Raw genomic sequence first — 24,835 nt, forward strand, 5'->3', positions numbered from 1 at the left:
CCTTCTTGGTACCAAGTAGAAAGATTACACAGTTCTTAGGGATGATTCTCTTCTTTATACATCCTAGTGTGATGTTTACCTTTTCATAACAGCATGGTATTGATGAGTTGTGTTCTGTTGCTGCTCCACCAAAATCTCCATATCTTTTCCTGCAGAGCTGCTGTCTGACCAGTCCTTCCCCAGTCTGTGCATTTGTACAGTTGTTTCTCCCTGCTCATAGAAATTTGCATTCTCCCTATTTAAACTTCATCAGTTCTTTTAGTTTCTCCAGTTTTTCAAAACTTTCTTTGACACCTGTTGTCACTTGCATTGACACAACTCTGTGTATGATGTATATGCTGTAATATGATATATGATGTGAAAGTATCACTATCTAGGCACATTTAATAGACGTTCTATCTATCCCATTATGCAGATTATCATTGTAATTCAGTGACAACATTGAATGGTTTTGGAACAAGGTCAGAAGGGATCCTGAAAAAATTGTCCTCACTACCCATTTTCAGTTTAACAAACACTGAAAGTAGTTACCAAGTTGAGTACAATTTTTATGGTCAATTATACAGCCAACTGATCATGATTTTTTCTAGGTCACACTTCCCTAGCTTTCTTATAAGATGTCGTGAGAAACATTGTCAAAAGCATTACTAAAACCATTATAAATAACATCTACTTCTTGTTCCTAATGCACAAGAGCTGTTACTTTGTTACAGAAAGAAATATGTTGGTTTAGTATGGTTTTTTCCCCTGACAATTTCATGTTAGCTGTTACTCATTTTATTGCCATCTTCTAGTTTTTTACAAATAGTTTAATAGTGGAAGTAGTTCTTTTTATTTTTTTTCTTGAAATAGAAATTCAATTGACTAGTATAATGCTGTAATTACTTGTCTCTAATAAAGAAGATTAATTAAACACTGTTTGCAAATGCCACTAGAGAGCTCTATATTTCATGAAGACAGAAAAGTTAATTCTTCTGGACAGCAATGTGGCAAAACAGAGCTAAACAAAAGATCAATATCTTTATATTAGTTAAACCTACCTTTTTTTTTTTTTTGACAGTGTTAATTTAAATTTATAAAAGATTAGATTCCTATTGGAAGTTGAAAAGACCAATTCAAGTTTCATTTCTCCAAAAATAAAGTATATCTGATTTTACAGTGGTGATGGTGACCAGTGAAGAGAGAGATGGTGCAAGTATACAGGATATGGATGAAGAGTCTCAGTTTGTAGACGGAGGTTTTTCTTTATGGCTGGGACACAAATTTCAAGCGTTTCCACAGATGCTTTTGCTCAGTCATAAAAAAAGATGAATCCTGGAAAAAAATTTTAATTGGTTCATAATTTGAACATTTTTTGCACAGGGACTCTTTTCCCCTTAGATTTCCTTTAGAACTGTGTGTGTTTATACTAGAAGGCAGGGTTTGTTTTAACAGAGGTGGTTTATTATGAAAATGTGAAAATAAACTGGATCAACTGACAAAGCCTCCAGAAAGATTTGTAAAATACTGGAGTCTAGAATCAAGCATAGGTATGAGCACAGTTCAAATTAATATATATCAACCTAACTAATGTTTCAATGTTTGTGATGTTTTGAATATTCCACTGTTTCACAGATTTCTTCAAAAGATAAGTATCTGTCTTTCTGCTTGTCTGAAAAAAATCTTTCCGAGACACTGAGACCTGTGGAAATGGTTGTTTCAAGGTCTTGGAGAATACTTTCTTCATGCTCTTCTCACAAAATTATGTTCTTTATATCCTTATGGTCCTACTCCAATGCTGAGCAGAAATGGCATTGAACTCACCACCCAGCCTCCTCCAGTCAGGGTACTTTTTTCCTTCTAAATCAGTCAAGTGTCCTACTCAAAAGAGAAACAACTGTATATCTCACTTTTGAAAATTATTAGCTATTGTATAGGTAGGACAAAATATATCACAGTAAATTTATTTATTACTCTCAGATTAGTAATGAAATACTGTAGTGCTCTATGTTTAGATATTATGTAAATGGACCAGATTTTATGTATAGGCAGGTTATAACTTTACAGTTTATGTAACTGCTTTAAGGCTTTAGGATACACTTCACTGATCTCTCAATAGTTTCTATATAGGAGGTCTGACAATTATTTTTATAATGAGGTCTACAGAATTCAATTCACGCATTTCAAACAGGTTTCCTTTCTTGATGTGGCAGTTAGATCTGACACCGAGTGGTAACAGCAGTCTTTTTGATCTTTTTTTTCCCTTAGCTCCACTTGATTTACAAGTTATTGTTAACAGTTAGTCATCTGAGTGTGAGGTTCAGTATTGGCAATGTTGAAAGAAATTTAAGTTTGAAATGTCCATGCAGTTTGACCCTTCTCTCTCTTTACTTTGTTTTCTTTGATGCAGAGCAGGTGAATTGGTTCTCTTCAGAAATTGTGCACTGACTGTTCAGGGCACAATAAACATGCTCATATGCCATGACTAGACTGCTCTCTTTAAGTGAGCTTGAGAGTCATTGTTAGTGGTTGCCATGCTGTGCTACACTGCAGTCACAGCTATTATGGCATTTTGGACATAAACTCAGTCTGGTACTCAAGTATAAAATTATCTTTTCCCACCCAAATTTAAAGAGAAAAGCTTGACAAGCCATCTCTTACAAGTTAAGTTATAGTTTTGGGAATAGAACAAAACATGGGGAAGTAATTGAAGCAGACCATTGCGCAGGCAGTGGTATAGTCAGTGCTCAGGGGTGCAGTTAGGTTTCTGAAGGAGGAAGGGTTTCTAATGCATCCATTCTGCTGTGTCCCAGTAAGGTCAAAATACTTCATGGGAGAAACTTTGGAAGAACATTGTCTTAGATACAAGCCAAATTGTCTTTGACACTTGGTAAGAATATAAGTATTTAGGAATGTATTGTCTCCTGAAATTACTTTAATATTAAAGATGCTCATTCATTTAATCTGATATATTTATATAACTTATCTTCTGTTCTCCTTTATCGCACTTCGCTCTGACAAGATAGAGTAAAAAGAAGCATCAATTTATTTATGCACAACAGAAATAATATGAGAAGACTTGGAACAATATATGAAGAGGTCATAAAAACAGCCTGCCTTCAAAACATGTTGCATTAAAACAGAGGCAATAGCAGGGATCAGGGATCTCTATTCTTTCCAGAAAAGCTATAAACATTGACAGCAGCAGAGGCAGAATTTTATACTCATTAAAGAACCTTGTCCTACAGACAAGAATCAGCACTTAAATGTTACAGGCAAATAATTTATATGCCATGTGTTTGGGGTTTTTTTTTTTCTTAGCTCTGCTTTGATAATGCCAGTCAGCCTTGGGGAGTCTCTCTGGCATCACATCATATCAAGTTCACTTCATATTTTACTACCATCTTGACTATTGTGCAGGTTTTTCATTGTCCAGGACTGGTCTGCTGTTTATTATCTGAGGAAGAGACTGTTCCTTAGAACAGTCTGGAATAACTTCCAGACTGTTACTCTGGAAGAGAGTAAATCTCCCATTGCTTGTATCTGGGAATCTACTATCTTTGTCCAGTCTTTTATTTTTTGTGTTGTTCAGTATTTCTTTCTGGTCTGGCATTTGTTTAATTTTTTTCACTTTCAGTGCTTGTTATAAAAAGACCTTCATCAAGACCAAAAATGCCTTTTATGTGAAGGGTAGAAATAATTTGTTTACATTAAGAGTTTGAAAGTTTTTCTCTAAATTTAGAATCAGTGGCTGAACCAGGTACCATGTAGTCCTGGACTAACAGCTAAGTGGGAACAAAAAGTTCATTTTTATGTGCATGTATACACAAGCGACACTTCTGTTTGCAGCTTTTCTAATGAGTGCTGGATAAAGACAATATGTATCATTTCCTTTATGTTCTTTGTTGTCAGAAAAATTACGAGAAGTTGAGTCTTCATAGCAGCAGCAGTGGAGCAGCCAGCTGCAAAAGTGAATTAGAAAATACTGACCTCCCAGCTGAAAGCGGTCAATCTGCATGTGGAAAAGATGAGGAAAGAACATATGAAGAAATGCTGGTAGAGGATCACAGCAGTTTAGAGAACTCTGAGAAAGGTAGTCATTAGCAAAAGAAGCATCAGGAGTACTATTATGCTGGTCAGAGGTGGATTAAAAGCTTCTTTGCTTTCATTTTTATGTGCAGATATGTTCTCTGAATTAGATGATGAGCTGGGCGTATTGGACAACTTGAGCAGCTCCAGTTCAAGTCATTTGAAAGAGTCTGCTATTGGTAAGGTTCCTTAAGAATGAAGTGTACACTACTTTCTAACAGCAAAGTAATTGTTTATTCCAAAATATTAGGGTATTTCATGATTTGTTGCAAGTTCACTATCTGTTGTGGGTCCTAAGGAAAGAAAAATAAAATGACTGTGCCTCGGTGGCAGCCATTTCCAGTATAATCACATAGTCTTTGTGTAGCTTGTCCCCATATTTTGCAGTAATGGCTATGAAAGCTGGACTACTATCGAGCAACCTGACAACAAAGGTGTTTTTAAATTTGAAGCATAAGATAACTCGTTGATAATAAACAGATGGAAGAGAGTGTGAAAACTTTTGTCTCAGTAATAATAATGCTGTGCATATGAATAAATGGAGTGCCCTGTTAGAGGATATAAAAAAGGAAGTTGAAAGAGGCAAGCTTTACCTGTCCAGATGCATTGACGGAGTGGAATTGAAGGAATGCTTAATGATTAGATTCAAATTAGGAAGGGATTATGTGACAAAACACAGCATTAATTCTGCCTGTCGTTATTTGTGGTAGTCAGATAGGACAGCACCAGCTGTGTTGGGTGTTATCTTAAGTAATATTTTTTTTATTATATTCTAATATATGAAAATTAAAAACAAAAGATATGTGAAACATCTGTAACCACTGTGAGCTACCCGCTAAATTATGATCTATGTATTAAATGGGATGGGATTATGATTAGAGAAAATCAAAGAGCATTGTATACTAGAAAAAAAAAGATTGGTATTAGAGCTGAGCAAAATTTGAGATTTTCATTCAGCCCATGAAGTGCTGACAGAAAATCTGTGGGTGATTTAAACTGTATTTCTAAAAGGTGAGGGGAATGTAGCTGTCTGAAGATTAATAAATGTTATTGTTGCAAGTTCCAAGGCTTCAAAAAACGTAGAATAACATTACTTTATCTATTTGTAGTCCTATTACTAGCTGGATTTCCTTCAGATTTTGGCCCAGGTACTGAAGAAATATGACTGCTTTTAATTGAAATGTTTAGCCATTAGTGTAGGGAAAATAAATGATTTGATAATTCTACTTAAAATCCATTAATAGGATTTGCTAATTGTAACTGGACAGCCTGCCGTTCTAAAGGCTGGAGGAGCTGTGGCTAGCCAGCCCTGAGTTTATTATCAAAGTTTTCTTTAAAAAATAAATCAAAGGGAAAAAAAGTGCTTTTTCTTTGTTATTTTCTTGTGCTGGGAGAGTAACAAGAGAAGGTTACGGGGTACAGGGAAGCCTATTCTGGCTGTGGAAGGGGGCTGCGTAGAAGGAGCCCCTTGAGGAAAAGCAGCCTGCAGAGGCAATGTTCTATTTTGGTGTTTATACTGAAGAATACCACATTGGGCATCTCCCAGAAGTGTAATTCTTTGTGGGCTAGTCCAGCACTGTACACAGACATTTGAAATCTTTGTGTAGTTTGTAACTTGCCATACCTAAAGTGTTATTGGTAATGATTTCCTTGTTGTTAATTTTTCTTTGTTAACATTTGGACATTAACAAAACATCAACTTTTTCTAATATTTAAATACTTTTGTGCCAGGTTTCCATTGATTTAATGAAATACTCTGAGTGGAAGGATCCAGTCAGTTCCTATTAATCCCAGTAACTTTAATCAACATTTCTGGAAGTCATTGTCCATTTTCTTCCCAGCATAGAGTTTAATTTTTCTACAGATACTTCAGGATTACTTTTTCAGAAAAATAATTCTGCAGTCATATGTTCTTAGATCACCTGTAGTTTCCACTTAATGTTAGCATTGTAGATCAGTTGTAATAAATGCTGACAAATTTTTCTTCTTTTCAGGGAAAAAGAAAAGATAGCTTTTAAAAAAATTATTATAAATTCAGGATACTTGGGTATTGCTTGGGATATGCTGCATTCATTGCTACTAAGTGGCTAACAGCATTTGAATTATCAGCCATGGTTTTGTCAGGTGGGTCAGCATTACAGGGGAAAATGTGACCAACTTTCATCTAGCTAACTTGCAAACTTCTAACATGAAAATGTGAGTTTCAGTTATGGGTATATTGATCAGGGTCTTGAAAGGGTTTGTCTAATCATGCTGCCATCACACCACTTTCAGAGAAAACATGATCTGCAAATGTAGAAAAATATTGCTTTAATTTAAAACTGGGGTGGTATTTTGTAAAAAGGCATGATATGCTGAGTTGTTGAGTGGCACAGAAGCTGGTATGCATGTGAGTGACAGTGTAATAGCGGTTAGCTTTTTTTATAGTCTACTAATTGTCATAATATTTTTAATAATTTTACATACCCTGTGCTTTTCAGTTATCCTTTAAGAAAAGGATTATTGTTCTTAGTCTAGACAATGTAGTTCTACAAGACCAGCTCCTTTAACAACTCCTAAGATTGCCAAATGCAGGGTATGCAGATTCTGGAATAGTTGTTCATGGTAATTGAAATGATTAATCCTACAGGAGCAAGATTCTGCACATTTCAGAAGCATAGAGGCAGTAGTATATGCTAGGAGTCAAGAAAAAAAGGAGAGTTTATCATCTCTGGAAGAAAGGGCGGGCAACTTGGGAGGAGTACAGGGATCTTGTTAGGTCATACAGAGAGGAAATTAGAAAGGCAAAAGCTCAGCTAGAACTAAATCTGGCCACTATTGTAAGGGACAACAAAAAATGTTTTTACAAATATGTTAACAGTAAAAGGAGTCCCAAGGAGAATATCTATCCTTTAATGATATAGGAGGGAACGTTGCCACCTGAGATGAGGAAAAGGCTGAGGTACTTAATGCCTTCTTTGCCTCAGTCTTTAATAGGGAGACCTCTTAGTTATCCTCAGGGTAGTCCACCCCCTGAGCTGGAAGGCGAGGATGAAGAGCAGAATACACCCCCCTTAATCTAGGAGGAAATACTTAGTGACCTACTATGCCATCTGGACACTCACAAATCTATGGGACCAGATGGGATCCATCCAAGAGTACTGAGGGAACTGGCGGAGGTGCTTGCCAAGCCACTCTCCATCATCTATTGGTGATCCTGGTCAACAGGGGAGGTCCCAGAGGACTGGAGGCTTGCCAATGTGACTCCCATTTACAAGAAGGGTCAGAGGGAGGATCCGGGGGACTACGGGCCTGTCAGCCTGACCTTGGTACCAGGGAAGATTGTGGAACAGTTTGTCTTGAGAGCACTCACACGGCAAGTCCAGGACAAGCAGGTGATCAGGCCCAGTCAGCATGGGTTTAGGAAAGGCAGGTCCTGCTTGACCAACCTGATCTCTTTCTGTGACAAGGTGACCCACTCAGTGGACGAGGGGAAGGCTGTGAATGTTGTCTGCCTTGCCTTCAGCAAGGCCTTTGACACTGTCTCTCATGGCATACTCCTTGAGAAGCTGGCGGCTCATGGCTTAGACAAGTGTACTCTTGGCTGGGTGAAAAACTGGCTGGATGGCCAAGCCCAGAGGGTTGTGGTGAATGGAGTTAAATCCAGTTGGTGGTGGGTCACAAGTGGTGTTCCCCAGGGCTCAGTAGTGGGGCCAGTTCTGTTTAATATCTTTATTAATGATCTGGACCAGGGGATCGAGTGCACCCTCAGTTGGTTTGCGGATGACACCAAGTTGGGCGGAGTGTTGATCTGCTCGAGGGTAGGAAGGCTCTACAGAGGGATCTGGACAGGTTGGATCGATGGGCAGAGGCCAACTGTATGAGGTTCAACAAGGCCAAGTGCCAGGTCCTGCACTTGGGTCACAGCAACCCCATGCAGTGCTACAGGCTTGGGAAAGAGCAGCTGGAAAGCTGCCTGGTGGAAAAAGACCTGGGGGTGCTGGTTGACATATGAGCCAGCAGTGTGCCCAGGTGGCCAAGAAAGCCAACGGCATCCTGGCCTGTATGAGAAATAGTGTGGCCAGCAGGAGCAGGGAGGTGGTTGTTCCCTTGTACTCAGCACTGGTGAGTACTGTGTTCAGTTTTGGGCCCCTCACTACAGGAAAGACATGGAGGTGCTGGAACGTGTCCAGAGAAGGGCAACCAAGTTGGTGAGGGGCCTGGAGCACAAGCCTTATGAGGAGCGGCGGAGGGAGCTGGGGCTGTTTAGTCTGGAGAAGGGGAGGCTGAGGGGAGACCTTATCGCTCTCTACAACTACCTGAAAGAGGGTTGTAGTGAGGTGGGTGCTGGTCTCTTCTGTCAGGTGGCTGGAGATAGGACAAGAGGAAATGGCCTCAAGTTGCGGCAGGGGAGGTTTAGATTGGATATTAGGAAAAATTTCTTTACTGAGAGGGTTGTCAGGCATTGGAACAGGGTGCCCAGGGAAGTGGTTGAGTCACCATCCCTGGAGGTATTCAAAAAGCGCGTAGACAAGGTACTCCAGAACATGGTTTAGTGGGCATGGATGATGGTTGGACTTAATGATCTTGAAGGTCTTTTCCAACCTAAATGATTCTATGATTCTATGATTCTAGTGAGATATGCAGGTTTTTTTCCCTGAAGTCCTTATAATTTAAAATTATAAAGATTGACAGAGGATAGGGACATGTTGAGTCAAAAGGAAAGAAGAGTGATGGGATGATAACAGCTTATTAGTTGCATTTTTTTCTTATTTTAAAATTAAGAAGTTTCCCAACTTTACCTTAGCTTAGTCATATTTAAAGGGGTTTTCCTTGATTTTGATTTACAGTGTAACTGTACCTGCATTTCTGCTGGTAAAACCAAACAGCAGGAAAATATGTGGTATCTCTTAATGCATAGTAGTCCAATAGAGCTAGTATGTCAGTTGTGTGAGAGAGAGTTTAAAAGTTTACTCTGTGCCTGGGAACACTTTTTGGAAAATTTATTTTGTTTCCTTGAATCGTGTTCATTTACACTGCAATCAAAACAATGTCCTCAATACATTGGAAGACTAGTTCTGTGTACAATATGCTATTAGAAAACCCTGGTCTCTAGGGTTTATGTACTTGCCCTCTGACCTTCCTCACAATAAAAAGGTAAGCATACAATAGATCCCTTTCAGAATTGCTTGGCTACTAGCTTTTATAAGGCTAAGAAATCTCAATGCACAGTCCTCTTGTTGTGCTGTATCTTGCTTAGGCGTTTTTCTGTTACCTCATAATTTAATAAGTTTCCAGTATTTGGAGGAATCTCTGAACTTATCTAACTTGTGACCAACAAGCAAAGATGTTGAGATTCAGGACTCCTTTCCGTGCTAAAATTGCTGTAATGCAATAGTATTCAGCTACTGTGTCATGAAGAGACCACAGACCTCCCAGAAGAATATTCTAGTGATGTAACTCTAGAAGGGTGTCCTGTATCTTTGAGCTTTTAGAAAAATGACTTATTTACACAGTGCCAGGACTTTAGTCTTGTGCAGCTAATGCTCAAAGCAATCAAAAGTATCCAGCTGAATAACTGGGGGTTTCTAGAACTAGGATACTCTCAAAATAGGAACTTTGCCTGTTGTATGTTGCAAATGATTGGGCTCCGAGTTCAGGTCATCACTTAGCTCCAAATTCAACTATTTTTGAGGATAACAACACACAGTAGGAAATTAATACCCATTCAGTAATGTCACTTGTCTGGTGCTAGTAGTGATTTTCATTCAAAATTTGGGCTTAATTGCAGGCAGCTACCCTACATCTTGCAAGTTCTGTGATCACAGAGCTTTTTTTTTTTTTTTTTTTAATTCAAACCAGTTGTATTCTTTGGTGGATTTGATGATTTGAGAAGATATTTTTTCTTTACATAAGACATTTAGATAGTTTGGTAAGTCTTAGGGGTAAGGTTGTCTCACATCTGCTATATGTGGTCCTTTAGATTGTGAGGGGAAAGCTTAGGAAATTTGTTGAAAATTATTATTGCATCGAGAAACCTATAATTTACACAATGGGCTGTCTGTGAAGAATTTTGGAGATCTTACAGTGTTTTGTAGGCTTGTTTTTCCCAATTTGACTTCATCTAAGATTCAGATTTCTCTTGAGACCTCAGGCTAATGGGACTTTGTTGAAGACATGAGCTAGAAGATCTGCCAAGACCTGGTTTTCCTGTATGATGCTTGGGTTAAGCTTAAAGTATGTTTATGGCAACTTCTGTTGCTATACCTGTAGTCACAGCTAGTGAGCTAAAAATTCAGTTTGCTCTGCAAAACAGCTGAATTAACATGGTTGGGACTGTCCATTCTAGTGTACAGTGATTTAAAGGGCAGCTTACTAAGCATATTTTGTATAAATAAAGGTAGTTTGACCTTTCTCCTGAAAAGATCATTAAGCTGTTGTTCAAAAAACCACTTCCATTGCTTACATTTCATTCAAGGAGATTTACTGAAGTTTTCTTCTAATACAAAATCTTGATTCAATTTTTGTATCAGTCTAATCAAACTTGAAAGGGTTTTCAGAGGTTTTTTTTAAGATACCAGTGAAGTGAAAGTGAAAGCCGAAGCAAAAATTACTATCTTCCCAGGTTTTTCTGATCTCGTATCATGTTGTAAGCTCTTTTCTTGAAATCATGTGGTTAGGTGCCTGCAAGAGAAAAACACTAAACTGGATATTAGAATGCATTTGTAAGATTATGCACCGATGTCAATGCATGTTATGAAGTTAAAACCTTAGAAGTTGCTTTAATTACATCAGCTATTAGAGACCAAAGTAGCAGTTGGAAAAAATGCCTCATGTGATATATACTTTTTAAAAATTTTTTAATGTCCTTAAGGACTCTTCATAGAGCTATTCAGAATAGGGAGGCTGATGAGAATCAATAGCTTTGGCTTTTGTGTGTCTTTCACTTTCCAACAAGGGTGGCCACAAAACAGGAAAGAGATGGAGGATTTATTTTTCATTTTCTTTAAGATCATCTTGAACTGAGAAGTTCCCTCTTGCAAGGCATTTGAAGAAAACATATGTTGTCTTGCTCTTCCCATCCATGTCAAAGGAGTAACCATGGTAAAAGGAAATATGGTCAGGGTAACACCCTGGGCTGAACATCAGTATGCACTATGTACTCCGTGACTTATGTTAGTTAACTTTCCTAAACATCTATGTTTCTTACTCCCTGTCTGGCTTTGTATGATTAGCATAACTCTTGCACAAAAGACTAAGGGTTATAACTAAAGTCATTAGTTGTCCTGGTTTCGGCTGGGAGAGAGTTAATTTTCTTCCTAGTAGCTGGTATAGTGATATGTTTTAGATTTAGTATGAGAAGAATGTTGATAACACACTGATATTTTCAGTTGTTGCTAAGGAGTGTTTAGACTAAGTCAAGGATTTTTCAGCTCCTCATGCCCAGCCAGCAAGAAGGCTGGAGGGGCACAAGAAGTTGGGAGGGGATGCAGCCAGGGCAGCTGACCCAAACTGGCCAAAGGAATATTCCATACCATGTGACATCATGCCCAGTATATAAACTGGGGGGAGTGGGGCTGGAGGGGGGATCATTGCTTGGGAACTAACTGGGCATCGCTCGGCAAGTGGTGAGCAATTGCATTGTGCATCACTTGCTTTGTATATTCCAATCCTTTTATTATTATTGTCATTTTGTTATTGTTATTATTATCATTATTAGTTTCTTCCTTTCTGTTCTATTAAACTGTTCTTATCTCAGCCCATGAGTTTTACCTTTTTCCTTCCAATTGTCTCCCCCATCCCACTGGGTGTAGGGGAAGTGAGTGAGCAGCTGCATGGTACTTAGTTGCTGGCTGGGGTTAAACCATGATATTAGTGCTCAATGAGTTTGCGTATACACACATGAATGTGTTGGTTACAATGATTTTTATATGTCTGAGTCTCCTCATGCTGTTATTGAAGAAATTATTCCAATGTGTTTCATAGCGCCTAACATAGAGACTCCTCTTTCATTTGTAGCTGCTCAGTGGGTCTCTAACATAATAAGCAATAAAAATGGGGCTGAAGGGTGTTGGCTGTTGTTTAGTAATGTTCTGCATCATGATTTCTGGTTTTGGTTTTTTTGGTTTTTAGCATTAATAAGTATTTTTCTAACTTTAGCATATGAATCAGAAAATACTGCATCTCTACCATGTACAGTGAGTGGCGAGACAGACTCTTTGGTGTGAAATATCATGCAGTTGTAAATACACTCATAAACTGGCAGATTAGCAAGTCAAATATGGTGAGTCATCAAACCGATCAAGCAAATCTGGATATGAGCCCTTTACTGATAGACTATTTACTTGAAACAGCCAAAGGGTATAGTATTTCAAATCCGATTTTGTATATGAATACTTGGAAAGGGGAGCTGGTTTTAAAATTCTAGCAAACAGCTGTGTTCAAACTTAGCTTTCTAACCAAGTGGCTTCTGTTACAGATTTTCTTGCATATATTCTCATAATGTATTATAGTCTTTGTTATAACAGAGTGTCTGATGTTGTAACTCAAAATCCTTACCCCAAGCAACATGATTCAGGTTCAGTCAGAGCTTCTACTTTTGTATTTGTGTTATTGTGTCTGCATCCTAAGCAGGTAAAATATCTGTTTCTTGATTAGGCACAGTCATAAAAGGCTGCCTTTACTTTCTAGACAGTGGACTCTGTATTTTCATATCTATTTTCCTGCCTCGGTGTTAAAGTTAATTGAGTATCTTTGCTTCTGTAAGGGCCTAGTTTAATTGCTATTACGTAAATCAGCTATTCTTACTAAACCCTCTTTTGGGCTAACTACTACAGAGTTTTAATATCTGTTTTGCTAAGCAAAGCATTAGCACCAAATAAAATACTGTTTCTTTTTCTTTCGTTCTCTCTCTGTCTGTCTGTGTGTCTTCTTTTTAGGGAGACAGATATGGCCTAAAGACATATAATTTCTTTTGGTTTTAAAGTGGATTCTGTGTGAAAGATGCAAGCCTCCTTCAGGATTTTTTCTTTTTTCTAAATTCAGAGGATCTCAGAAAAGTAGGAAGAATAGGGGCACTATATTTCAGAGCATGACAGAAAGTATATTTCAATACAAAGAAAAGATTTAAGATTCTCAGAAATGTGTTTGCTCTCTGAAAGTCCTATACTGTTGTTCTAGAACTAATGTAACTGCTGTAACAAGACCAACAATGGGAAAACTAGTGTAAGTTTTGCACAAAATCTTTTTTTTCTTAGCTACTCTGAGTAACTAGGTACCTCTGTTCTTGTTTTGTGATAGTGCTTGTGATGTTACTAGTGTGGAAAAAACATCTCATGTAGACAAAGATGCAGGGTTTTATATTAAGGCATTAATTGTATGGGAAAATTGTAGAATTTCCTAATCTTACTACTCAGACCTTCTGTTAGCTGAAATATCTTTTGATTTAAACATACATTTACTCAAAATGAGATAGCATTTGTAGGAGAGAGCGGTCTCATGTCAAAATTACCATCAAAAGAGGTTTTACAGGAATGTTTTAAAACAAATGCTTAAGACAAATACTTGCTTTAAGATGATTCTTTCTAAGTGCATAAATAATAAATATCACCAAACATTACCTCTCCCTCTTCACATTTTTTGGCACTGTGCAATAAATGACATAAACATGTGGGTTCAGTTTTATTGCCGATTAGAGGTTTGACCAATAACTGGTCATATCACTGACTTCAAGGCCTTGAAATCAGTGGGATTATTTAATAAGTAAGGTATTCCATATGTAGTAGTTTGAATAGTTAGCTAATAGAATGGCGGCAATAAAACTCTGGTAGAACAAGGTTTAGACAACCAACCAAAGGTCCTCTGCGAAAGTGGGTAAATATTCTAGCTTTTTATCCAGACTAGAGACAATGCTGTGGCTACAGTGGTAGCAGTAACTGTAGTAATTTAATGCAAATCCAGATACATCTTCTGTGGACATCTAGTCAGCATGCGTTGTTAGTTTCTCTGAAATTTATTAAAATACTATGCAGGGCTGAGATTTTAGTTATGATGCAAGCAAATCAAACAGCAACTCCATAGTCAAATGGGGATTTGGAGTTTGTTTAATGCTGCTTTTAAAAAGTTATTTTGAAACCATGTCTGGGAAATAGAAAATATTAACATGTATGTTTATGGGGTTTTTTAATGCAGAGATAATATTTATGCATTTGTTTCAGGTATAATTAAACGAAGTTTTAGTGCTTCTGAAAGACAACCTCAGGTTAGGTAGGTACAATTTATGATTTTAATATAGATTATTTAATTAATCATTGTTATGATCAATTCCAGTTGGTCGTTTCACAGTGGAACAGTTGCATGATTGCCTTCATGAAACATTTCCTTACTTATCATTACAACTTCATTTTATCTCAGCCTATGACACTCAATCTGCTTGAGGATATTATTAGAGGGCGTTTGCACACAGAAACTTTACATGAGTAATTTAAGGGCTGGCATTAAACTGATAAATAGTTTTAAAAGTGGACCTTGCTACATCAGCTTAAACTGACATTAGTTGGTTAGCCAAATTCTGGTTTTGCATTTTTAAGCAGCTGTTTTTCCATAGAAAAATGTGTTTGTACCTTTGACAGTGTAGAGTAATATCTTGTCCCTTTGAACTCCTCTATACCTTCTATATAAATGTAGATATGCGTTTTTGGAATTCTGGAGTCCTCATTTCTTTCAAAAAGGAAACAAAGCGAAACAGAATGTGGTATGGCCATCCCCATTCTCCTTCTAAAGGTCTTTCCTTTTGTTTTTGTTATTTATTCAGAAATGCATCAAACACATTCTTGACCAACCGTTATTTTTTCTGATCTCCTTGGCACCACTCTTGTTCATAGACTCTGTTCTTAGTTTCTTCATTTCTGCTTTTCTTTCACATCTGAACAAGCTCTCCCCCAACACTCCTGGCTCCATCTGCCTCTTGAACAATTTTTTCCTCTTACCTTTAACTTAACCAGGTAAGTATTTATAATAACAGCATTGATTCCTCTCTGCTGTTTCTCCACAGACCCTGTTTGATCCAGCTTTCACTTAAGGAATATTACTGTAGCAACTCTTACTAAGCTGTTTAATGACCTCTTCAAGTCACAGTTCCTTTATTTTCTTGATCTGCTATTTACCATTGGTGCTATCTTTGTCATCTTAAAACCATGCTTTTCTGACTCTTCTGACTCTATCTTTTTCTAATTCTCCACATAACTTTTGAAACTATTCTTAAGGGCCATTCAGAAGGATACTAGTTTATCTGTTAATCTATTTCCTCTGAATGTTACATGTGGCTTTACCACTGATTCTCTTTGTCTTTTCTTCTGTGTCTTTTCTTTGCATGTACAAATGTGGCTGCTTACTCATCTACCTACAAAATCATGCTGCAAATCATGAATTTAGCTGCATACACCAGATATATTTCCTTATGTCTACACTAAATTTTTGTTTATTTCTTTAAGATCTCTTTGTGGCTATACAGTTGAGTACTACATTACTAAAAGGAATGTCCTAATTGCCTGTACTTGAAGTCCTACCCATTAGCTTGGTTTTTGATCATTCTTGAAAATAACATCCATCCTCGCCAATATTTTGATATCTGAGCAACCACTTTAACTTGTGCACCTCTCAAAGTTCTTGCATTCAGAATGAGTCTCACTGTTCTGCCTGGCACCTCTAAGATATAATCTTTCCTATCAATATACGCTGCTGAAACTCTTGCTTGGGTTCATAAGACTATCATGCAAACATCTTTCCTGGTTTTGATACATGCATTCTAGTCACTCAAATGCCCATTCAGAACACTGCTGCAAGGAACATTTCTACAGCCCTACCTTCAACCTTGCCATCTTCTGTGCGTGTCCTTTTACTGGTTATGCTTTTCCTATCACTTCAATGGCAATACTTTATTTTTGCTTTCAGAGTTGTTCTCAGCATATCACCATCCAGTCTGTCACATATCACTGACTAGCTTTCCAGCTTCAGTCCTGCTGCAGCCAGTAATGGCAGCTTCCTGATGCTTGAGCATTGAAGCAAGCACATTTTTTTTTCTCCATCTCTGCCCCTCACATAAACATTAGCAAAACTGTTTCCTTATCTTTCTTCATAACTACTCCTCAAAACTGTAGTTTTCCCTACTGCCCCAAAAATATATACATATTCTTGCCATACTAGGGCTGTTGAGGCTGCCATCCATCAGGACATCATATTGGTTCTTTCAGTTCCCCATCAGTCTGTATCCCTTTGTTGTTGCTTATCTCAGCTAGTGAAATCTGCAGGCTGGGACAGCGTTTGTGTAGAGTATAGAGCAGAAGCTAGCATTGAAACATCTGGATCTATATTTCTGACATTGAGGTATTGCTGTCCTGGCGATGTAATGTTAATTTTTTTCCCCACTTTACTAGTACTGTGTGCATTATTACTCCTGTTTTTATCCACTAGACAGTAATTACTTTATTCTTCATGTTTTCTATCCATAAAATGGGTTAATTGAAATGTCCTTAAACATGTACAAATACAAAATAATGTGTAATCTAGTGGATTACTGAGTTTCAAATATTAAAAACCTGTCTACTGTTTTTGTACTTTCCAAGCTAAAAACTGAACAGGGAAAGGAATGGAGTCTAACTTTTATTTAGCAGAAGTCATGCTATTTTGGACATAGAGTAAGCCAGCCTTTACATGACTTATAAATGCATGGGTAAAAACTAGTGAATTTGGACAGATTTTCTTTAGAGGAAACATGAGATGGAGTCAGGGAATACTGATATTTACTCTACAGTCACTGATGCCAAACACAATTAAAAGTACCTGCCTTTTTTTTTCTTTTCTTTTTTTTTTTTTTTAATAATAATAGAGATTATATTGAAGGTCCAGGATCAAGACTGCGACCAGGTAATTTTGTGCTTGCAACAAAATTTAACTTAAATTAAACCTGATGATTTCCAAGTTTTTAAACTTTATTCTCCTGTTGCATATAGAGTGTCTCCTTTTATTTCTTCAGCTTTACTGCCTCTTGGTCTGCTCTTTGGAGTGCCTCCACTCATGTGCAGGGCCCACACTAAGAAAATAGAGGATTTGTTCATGGCGGTTTCATAGTCTCCAACTTGTAGTTCTTTGCAATATGAAAAATCATGGTATTATCTAATAATTATATTTTTAAATGTTAGAAAAGGAGATAATAACATTTCAGATACAAATACGTTATCTGAAATAACCTTAAGGAATTTTTAAAAAATATGAATTCCAGTAGTAAACCATTTTAGTAGACTTCATTTTAATGGTCATCATCCTGGCTAAACTTCTGCTAAATGCAATGGGAATTTCTCCTGTGAAAGGAATATTTCATAGAGCCCTTGTAAATTATCACGTATTTATACTTCATCATTGATGAAGCAAGTTTTCCATTTCAGATACTTTTCTTTCTTAGTGAGAAGCTTCACATACTGTAAGCTGCTAAGCAGTGACTTCAAAATGCAATTGTCTGAATTAAATAATATTTGAAAGAAAATTTTGAGCAGTTGAAATATTGATCATTGAAAAAGTACTTTTTGCCTATACTAACTTCTATTTCACAGCTTTTTGTTACAAAAATTGTATTAGGAATTTAATTATGCAGTACAAATCAAAATTTGTTGTCCACTTTCAGCAGTTTTCAGTGCTGTTTACTGAGGAGTGCCATTATAATGCCAACACAGAGTTTAAACCTACTATCCAGCCATAATGTATCGGAGCTATAATGATCTGCAGACAAACACTTTAGCCTTTGTTATTATTTTCAGTCCTGTGGGTAATCTGAGCAAATCTGATATCTTTTGTCAGTAATGTTTTCCTTTTGGATAAAACTTTTAATAGTTTTCAAGTCCCCAGCAGCTTATTCACACATACATGCCCTCATCCCCCAAATAATGCTATACTTTTGCATTTTAAAAAAATAAAATTGTGGAGTGGTCTGGAGTATATGGACTTTATGAGAACTCCTAAATTTCCTCGCTGAACATTGGGTCTCTAGCTGTCTTTGAAGCATGTAGACACTACAAGTAGACATTACATCTGAGCCTCCTAAACTGGTAAGTCATATTGTTGCTGTTGTGCTAGAAAAGAGAGAAAGCTCCATACACAGAATGACAGGGAAATCCATATTATGTCCTACTCGGTCCTTTCTGTTTGCTGATATCATTCTAAGCATATTTTTATTCAGAAAAAAAAAAAATTGAGAAGACCCACAAAAGAAAGGGCATTCATTTATTTGCTCTTGTTTTGTAATACAAGCCATTGACAGCAAAAGAGAAATCAAATGCCACAGAACAGGGAACAGTGAAAAAGGTAACATGTCAAGGAAGTAAAGTTTTTATCATTGTCCTAACAAAAACTGGATTCCTAGGTTGTAATAGCAAGACTACACTATTTATTTTGGGATTGAATGTAGTAGTGTTGAAACAGTTGGTAGGTAGAGAGGTGAAAATGAGGCAAAAAGAGCTTAATCAAAATTGTTATTCTCATGGCATATAATATTTTAGATTATTATAGCATGGCTTCCACTGTCACCTTGAGCAGAAAGACCAACCTAAATTCTTCCTTAAGTGGCTCAGGGAAAATGCAAGACTTCTTTTCCTCTTATTGATATTAAGAGAAGACTTAGGGAAAAAATGTCAAACTGAATTTCACTTGCCTTTCTCAACCCATCTGCCAAAAGGCATTGCCACAAAAAATTGGACAGTAGCAATGATGTCATTATCTTCCTGATCCTACTAGAAATCTGTCTCTCTGTGATAGAGGATGACATTTGCTGTATCTTTATTTTCTCTATCTTTATTTTCTGTGAGAGCGCAGCTCAGATCTGGTTGGTCCCTAGACACTTCAGTTTGCAAATGTCTCTCTTCTAGTTCTTTTTAAAGTAGCCAGCACAGAAATTCAACAGGAAAAAAAATTATAATAGTTCAGTTGTGGACTAATTAATTTTGGTATTTGGATGTCATCTTCCTCTCAGTAGAATTTTCATTCTTTATACCAGATCACTTTGCCAAAAAAAAAAAAAAAAAAAAAAAAAATTAGGTGGATGTAAATCTGTACATAAGACTTTATGATCCTCAGGGTGCTTCTGTATTTAGAATATGGATCTAAATTAGCCTCTGAAATGTAGTTTAGAGGTAACTGTATTTAAGAGAGATACAGGGCTGCTGGCTGAAGTTCAATATTTGGACTTAAGCTCTTTGCTTAGCTTCCAGGTCTAATACTCAACTTGGAAAAACAATTTTGTTAACTAATGTTCTTTTGTGATTTATAGTGGTACTCTGCTGATAAGCTTTTATTTAATATCTGGGTCTGACAATGTGTATGACTTAAATACACCAGATTAAAAATTATAAATAACGACTGATTTACCACACAAAAATTTGAGAATCTGATTTAGTTTTGGCTCTATACTCTTTCTCAGCAGGCAAAGCATGATAGAGGAGCACTGAGTAAATAAGAATCAAGCTATCTGTTTGTTTTAATTGTTATATTTAAAATCTGAATGATATTTTGTAAATCTGCACAGTTTGTAGAATACATAATATTTACTTCTATGTCCTAATTCTATTAAATTACCTAAAGCTTGATCATCAGTATTTCTCTATTGGTTGTTATGGCTGGAGTTAGAATTATTCCATGCAACACAAATAAATTATTATGTCTTTTTTTGGTTCAGTAGGTAAGTTCATAATGCTCCTTAGTTAACAAAATATAATCAACCTTTTAGGTATAATATCCACAAATCAGTACCGAGTTTACTGTGCTTTGCAAATATTAAGTAATGCTCACTCATTTAGGTAGTCAAGTGAATTTGGTTTTGCTTTTTACCAAGCTGCCTTTGGCTACTGTTTTTCAAATATCTCATTGAACATGGCAGGAAACAAATCACATGGATATTTGATATTAGCAGCTGGTAAATTAGGACAGTTTTGCTTCAGAAAAAAAGCACGGTGTTTTAATCACCAAGCTGCTTGTACTACAAGAAAAAATGTACCTACAGCAGACAAGTATGTCTATCTCAAATTCTGGATGACCAAGACCATGTCTGATTTAACAGCTGTTTGTGATTAAGTCCCAAACAGTAGTTCAGTGGGGGAAATAAACTTTCACTTTCAGCTTTTGTCTTCAATTCTTGAACTAAATATTTTCATATAGCTGATATATTTTTTTATCTGTTTTTAACACATAGAAGTAAATGAACAGGTTAAAATTGTTGTGTTAAATTTATTTTGCTGAAATAAAAACATAGCTTCTATTCATGCATGACTTCCTTTGCAGTGCTTTTGTCTATGAAAAGTATACATTATATACATGGATTTGACTGACAGAGGATGGTAGTCTAGCTTTAGAGGAAGAGGAACAGGTTTATACCTACTCACTATTTTCATAAGATAAGAAAAATTCCATTTTCTTGCTCCTTGCCATGATAATTAATTCACACTTATCTAAATGAAATCAACAATAATCTAATAAAAATGATATGAGGAAGCCTAAATATTTGAAGTACTACAATATTCTTAATTCTAAAGTAATGTTTTTCCTATTAATTCCAATCTGACTCTGTTCTTTACTTCAGAATTTGTACTACAAAATGTAGTGTCATTGTCATCAGGTATGATGGGTGCTTTTTAGCAAAGATCCCACTTAGATACCCAACTAAATAGTTAAGCTCTAAAATATAAGCCTGTGTGTGCACTGTTTGTGAATTTGTGTATACATATCTATTGTGCATGTTAGGTAATAGTTAAAGCAAATGTTCAAATACAATGTGTTTAAAAAAAAAAAGGTTTTTTGAATATCTATTTTAGAAGAAAATAGAAACAACTTATAGCAATGTCATTTTCTCAAAGTGCCAATACTTTCTCATTGTAGATCTCCAACTTCATGAACTCTTCTTAGTAATTAGTCAATGAATATTTTATCTTCTGATCTGTCTAGTGTATAAGTCTAATTGAAACGTTAATGCTTAGAGGAATGATATGGAGATATATTAAGAGACACAGCGCTTTTCAAAACTGATAAAATATTTAATTTCTGAATTTTTTTAGTCTTTTCTTTTTCTTCAGATAGGGTAATTTTATATCCTATATAATATGGCAAGGGTGAGGGGCATAACACTTTCATTATGTATAGTGTATATGTAATGTGCATAGCTCATAATTACATGCATGTTTACATGGGAATTGCATCTATGTTAATATTTTCTGGTTTGCATAACCCCATTTTGTGGCTGGCTTAACCTCATGCATTTTTCTATCAATATCTAATTAGCTTTGCATTTAAAAGTTTTTAAAACCCACTTTTCCCTTATATTCACAGGTCAACACTACTACTTTAATGCAATTTACAAGCAAAAGCACTAGATAGTCTGCAATACAAAGCAATTATCTGTATTCTTTCCTTTGCGGGGAGAGGAATTTTTACAGCATTATTCTTTGCTTAGCATTGATGTTCTTTTATTCTAAACATGAAAAATGCTGTTTATGCGCTTTATAATGGTGTAATTTTGATCATTGATAATGCTGGTAACAGGTCTTTTCAGCAGTCTTCATCAATACATCCTCTAGATAGGGTGATCTCTGGTGGGGAGGAATTTATGTCAAAGCACAGAAACTACTAATTTTCTGATGCAAAGTGAAGAAGACCCAAGAGATTCATAGTTTCTTGCACATTTTCTTGAGGTTTCTCTCAAAACATGTTCTTGCTAGATGTTGGAAACAAAAAGTAGCTGTGATAAAGCAACACACATCACTATAAAGCAACATGAAAATACATTTTAATAAAATTATGCTCCAAATGGTCCTCATCAAACATTTTATTGTAATTCTTAGGGTAAAAAGAAAATAAACTTCATAACATCAAAATATATAAAAGATAAATATCATGTGTGTTGGTCTATGTAAAAAAAAAAATCAGTTAAAATAAGAAAATTCTGTTTATCATATCTTTAAACTTCCTTTTGAATAAATGTGGGAAAACTTTTGTGATTAGTGAGGTACGTTAATACTACTTTTCTCTTGGAGCAACTTAGAAGTTAATCAGAGAAAGGGATTTTCTTTTGAAACCAAAATTACATTGCCTAATCTTTTAAGTTTTTAGATTATCTTTTTTTTGTTCCCAACACTATTGGAAAAACAAGTCATGCATTATAACTTAATATTTACATCTGCGGGTTTTAAACAGTGTACACTGTTAATACATTATGGCAACAAAATGAGCTGTCCTGATTTTACTGTTGTCATCTACAGCATCAGCAGGAATTGCTGTATCACAAAGGAAGGTGCGTCAGATCAGTGACCCTGTTCAGCAGATTCTTATTCAGCTGCACAAAATTATCTTCATCACTCAAGTATGCATTACTATTCCTTCTGACATTCTATACTTTTTAGTTATTTGCTGTTGTCAAAATGATGGTACTGCAAAGTGCTGCTAATATAGTCACTGTTCTTTAAAAACAACAGAACTTGACATTTTTGCAGATGGCAGGATGCTTTAAAAATATATCATTTAAATAAAGAGTAACCTTGAATATTAGTATGTGGAGGATGGCAATAATTGAGTCATGAAAAAAAATTCATTGGCTCAGCTCAGCAAAATGGATTGTACAGTAAATTATTTTTAAAGCATTCTGTCATGCCAGCAATATGAATATTGTAAGTGACTTAATATCATATACTGACATGGAGAGTACATAAAATGCTTTCCTCTATAGCAATAATTTCTAAATAACTTCTAAGTAATATTTTTTATTGTCAATAAGTAGTAATAATTTCCTGGGATTTCTAGTGCAATAGTTCAAATCCTGAATATGTTAAATATTTTGAAATGTCAGATCTTTTTCAAACTTAAGACTTATTTTAAAATTAAGTTCAAATATTTCATAGTGAAAAGAGAGTTGAAGTTATTTCATGCTGATTCCAAAGCAAAAATGGAACTGATATAAATCTGCATTGAGCTCTCAGCTAAAAATGTGATGGAAAACTTTTTATTCTCCAGAAAGATGGCTGTCATTCAGTTACTTGCAAAATTTTCTATTATTAAATAATCATCTTTTTGTTTTCCAAAATGAAGTGTTTATATTTGGGAAGTGATGTGTATCACCTCAGGGGATTTCAGATTGCTGAGCCAAATTTGTTTGGTTTTGCTTAGAACAGAATAGCATAATTGAACTTGGGTGTGTTTTACATGTCGTCTTTTTTTTTTTTTTTTTTTTTAAACTGTCAAGCTTATCAGAACAGGTAATACAAGAAATAAATTATCAGAGACAAAGAAAACGATTGTTATTTAAAATAATTGGAAATTATCTCCTTCCCCTGCTAACACAAATGAGGCAGCTCAGTCTTTACATGCTATATTAGGAGTATGTCCAAGATGCTCATTAGTGAACCTATCCTCTCTGTTGAAGAAGGTTTTAACAAGTGGCCTGCTAATTAATGCAAGTTATCATAATATGGATGCCCAATAACTGAGATCTAAGAGCAACTCAAAGACTCGCTCAGAATTGATCACTGAAGCAGTAGTAACAACTTTGATGCTTCTGGTGTCAGTTGCTTTCGGAATGGGAAGGCAGAGAAACCAGGATCCATACCTGTACTTTTTCACTGTTTACTCTGTGCTTCTCTTGTACTTGTTTATGTTCTTACAAATCTAAGGTAGAATATTTTTTATAACACATAGCTGTTTTCTAAAACTCTGTTACATATTTCAGCTGACATTTCTAAACTGAAGTTTACAAGGGAGAGTTCTTGCCTGGTAGTTCTTGGCTGCCAGCAGCCTTCCCAATCCAGTTTCCATGGGAACAAGAGTCAAAGTGATCTCTGGAAAACAATGTAAGAGAAAGCTTTTAAAAAAGCATTATGTAAATGCTTGGCTTTTTTTTTTTTTTTACTGATCTGACATCTGATTTCATTAAAACAAAAGCTAAAATTGAACACTAGTGCCTGAGGCAACTCTGAGTTTCTCAAGCAGTGGGCTTGTTCTTTACCACTTTTGCTTTAGAATATCCCAGTATGCCTATGGTAAATTAACTGCACACAGTTCATTGTAGTGACATGTAGTCTACAGAGCATCTTGCAGGCCTTTCCTAAGGCATCATTTTTTTTACTCACTTATGGGCTAAGAAACATTCAACACTTGACTTAAAGCATATGTGTAAGGCCTTATCTGCGTGAAAAGAGAGTATGTATCTGTAACAAAAAACTGTATGCAACCAGCTGTCTGATGAAGTCTTGTATGCTTAGGATGTAACCTTGATCCCTGGTTTGTCAGAGCACATCAGGACTCCTGTGAGGCCAATATAGCTGTTCCAGGTTTATAGCTGTCTAAGAGCAATAATTTGTTCCAACGGGGAAAAAAAATCTTTATAATGTGTACCGTGACAGTGTTTGAATGTGAATCATTAGTGGTCAAACATTCCTTGAGTAGTCAAAAAGCTTTCTGACTTCAGTGGAGTGGTACTTTGTGAATTTACGTCAACAAAGTGATTATAAAGTGTATACTAAATGGTAGAAAATCATAGTTTTACAAACACTGTCTGCAAGTATAAGCAATTACACAGGAACAGCATAGGAGATCCTTCCAAAAGGGTAGTACATACCATAGAGTTGTCAACAGACTGGGTTGGTGTCATTGCAGTGACCAACAGCTGAAGCTTTACATTTACTGTTGGAGCATAAAAATTATTTTAAAATCTCAAAGAGCAAAGGAAGAGACCTCCTTTGAACTCTCTACTGAAGACTTTAAA

The 24,835-nt window shown here is 36.0% G+C and overlaps 1 protein-coding gene across 6 annotated transcripts in view; it reads left to right on the plus strand.

The window, feature by feature from the left end:
- NEK10 (NIMA related kinase 10) overlaps positions 1–24,835 on the plus strand; it is a 116,715-nt gene that overhangs the window by 74,395 nt on the left and 17,485 nt on the right. For all 6 annotated transcript variants that reach the window (XM_069771088.1, XM_069771059.1, XM_069771074.1 and 3 more), the window contains 5 exons: positions 3,892–4,072; positions 4,161–4,247; positions 14,265–14,313; positions 16,934–16,971; positions 22,341–22,441. In XM_069771088.1, the coding sequence (XP_069627189.1) occupies positions 3,892–4,072; positions 4,161–4,247; positions 14,265–14,313; positions 16,934–16,971; positions 22,341–22,441 (456 nt within the window). The remainder of the gene's footprint in view (positions 1–3,891; positions 4,073–4,160; positions 4,248–14,264; positions 14,314–16,933; positions 16,972–22,340; positions 22,442–24,835) is intronic.

The sequence above is a fragment of the Haliaeetus albicilla genome, chromosome 2 (assembly GCF_947461875.1).
Source record: "Haliaeetus albicilla chromosome 2, bHalAlb1.1, whole genome shotgun sequence".
NCBI classification, from domain to species: Eukaryota; Metazoa; Chordata; class Aves; order Accipitriformes; family Accipitridae; genus Haliaeetus; species Haliaeetus albicilla.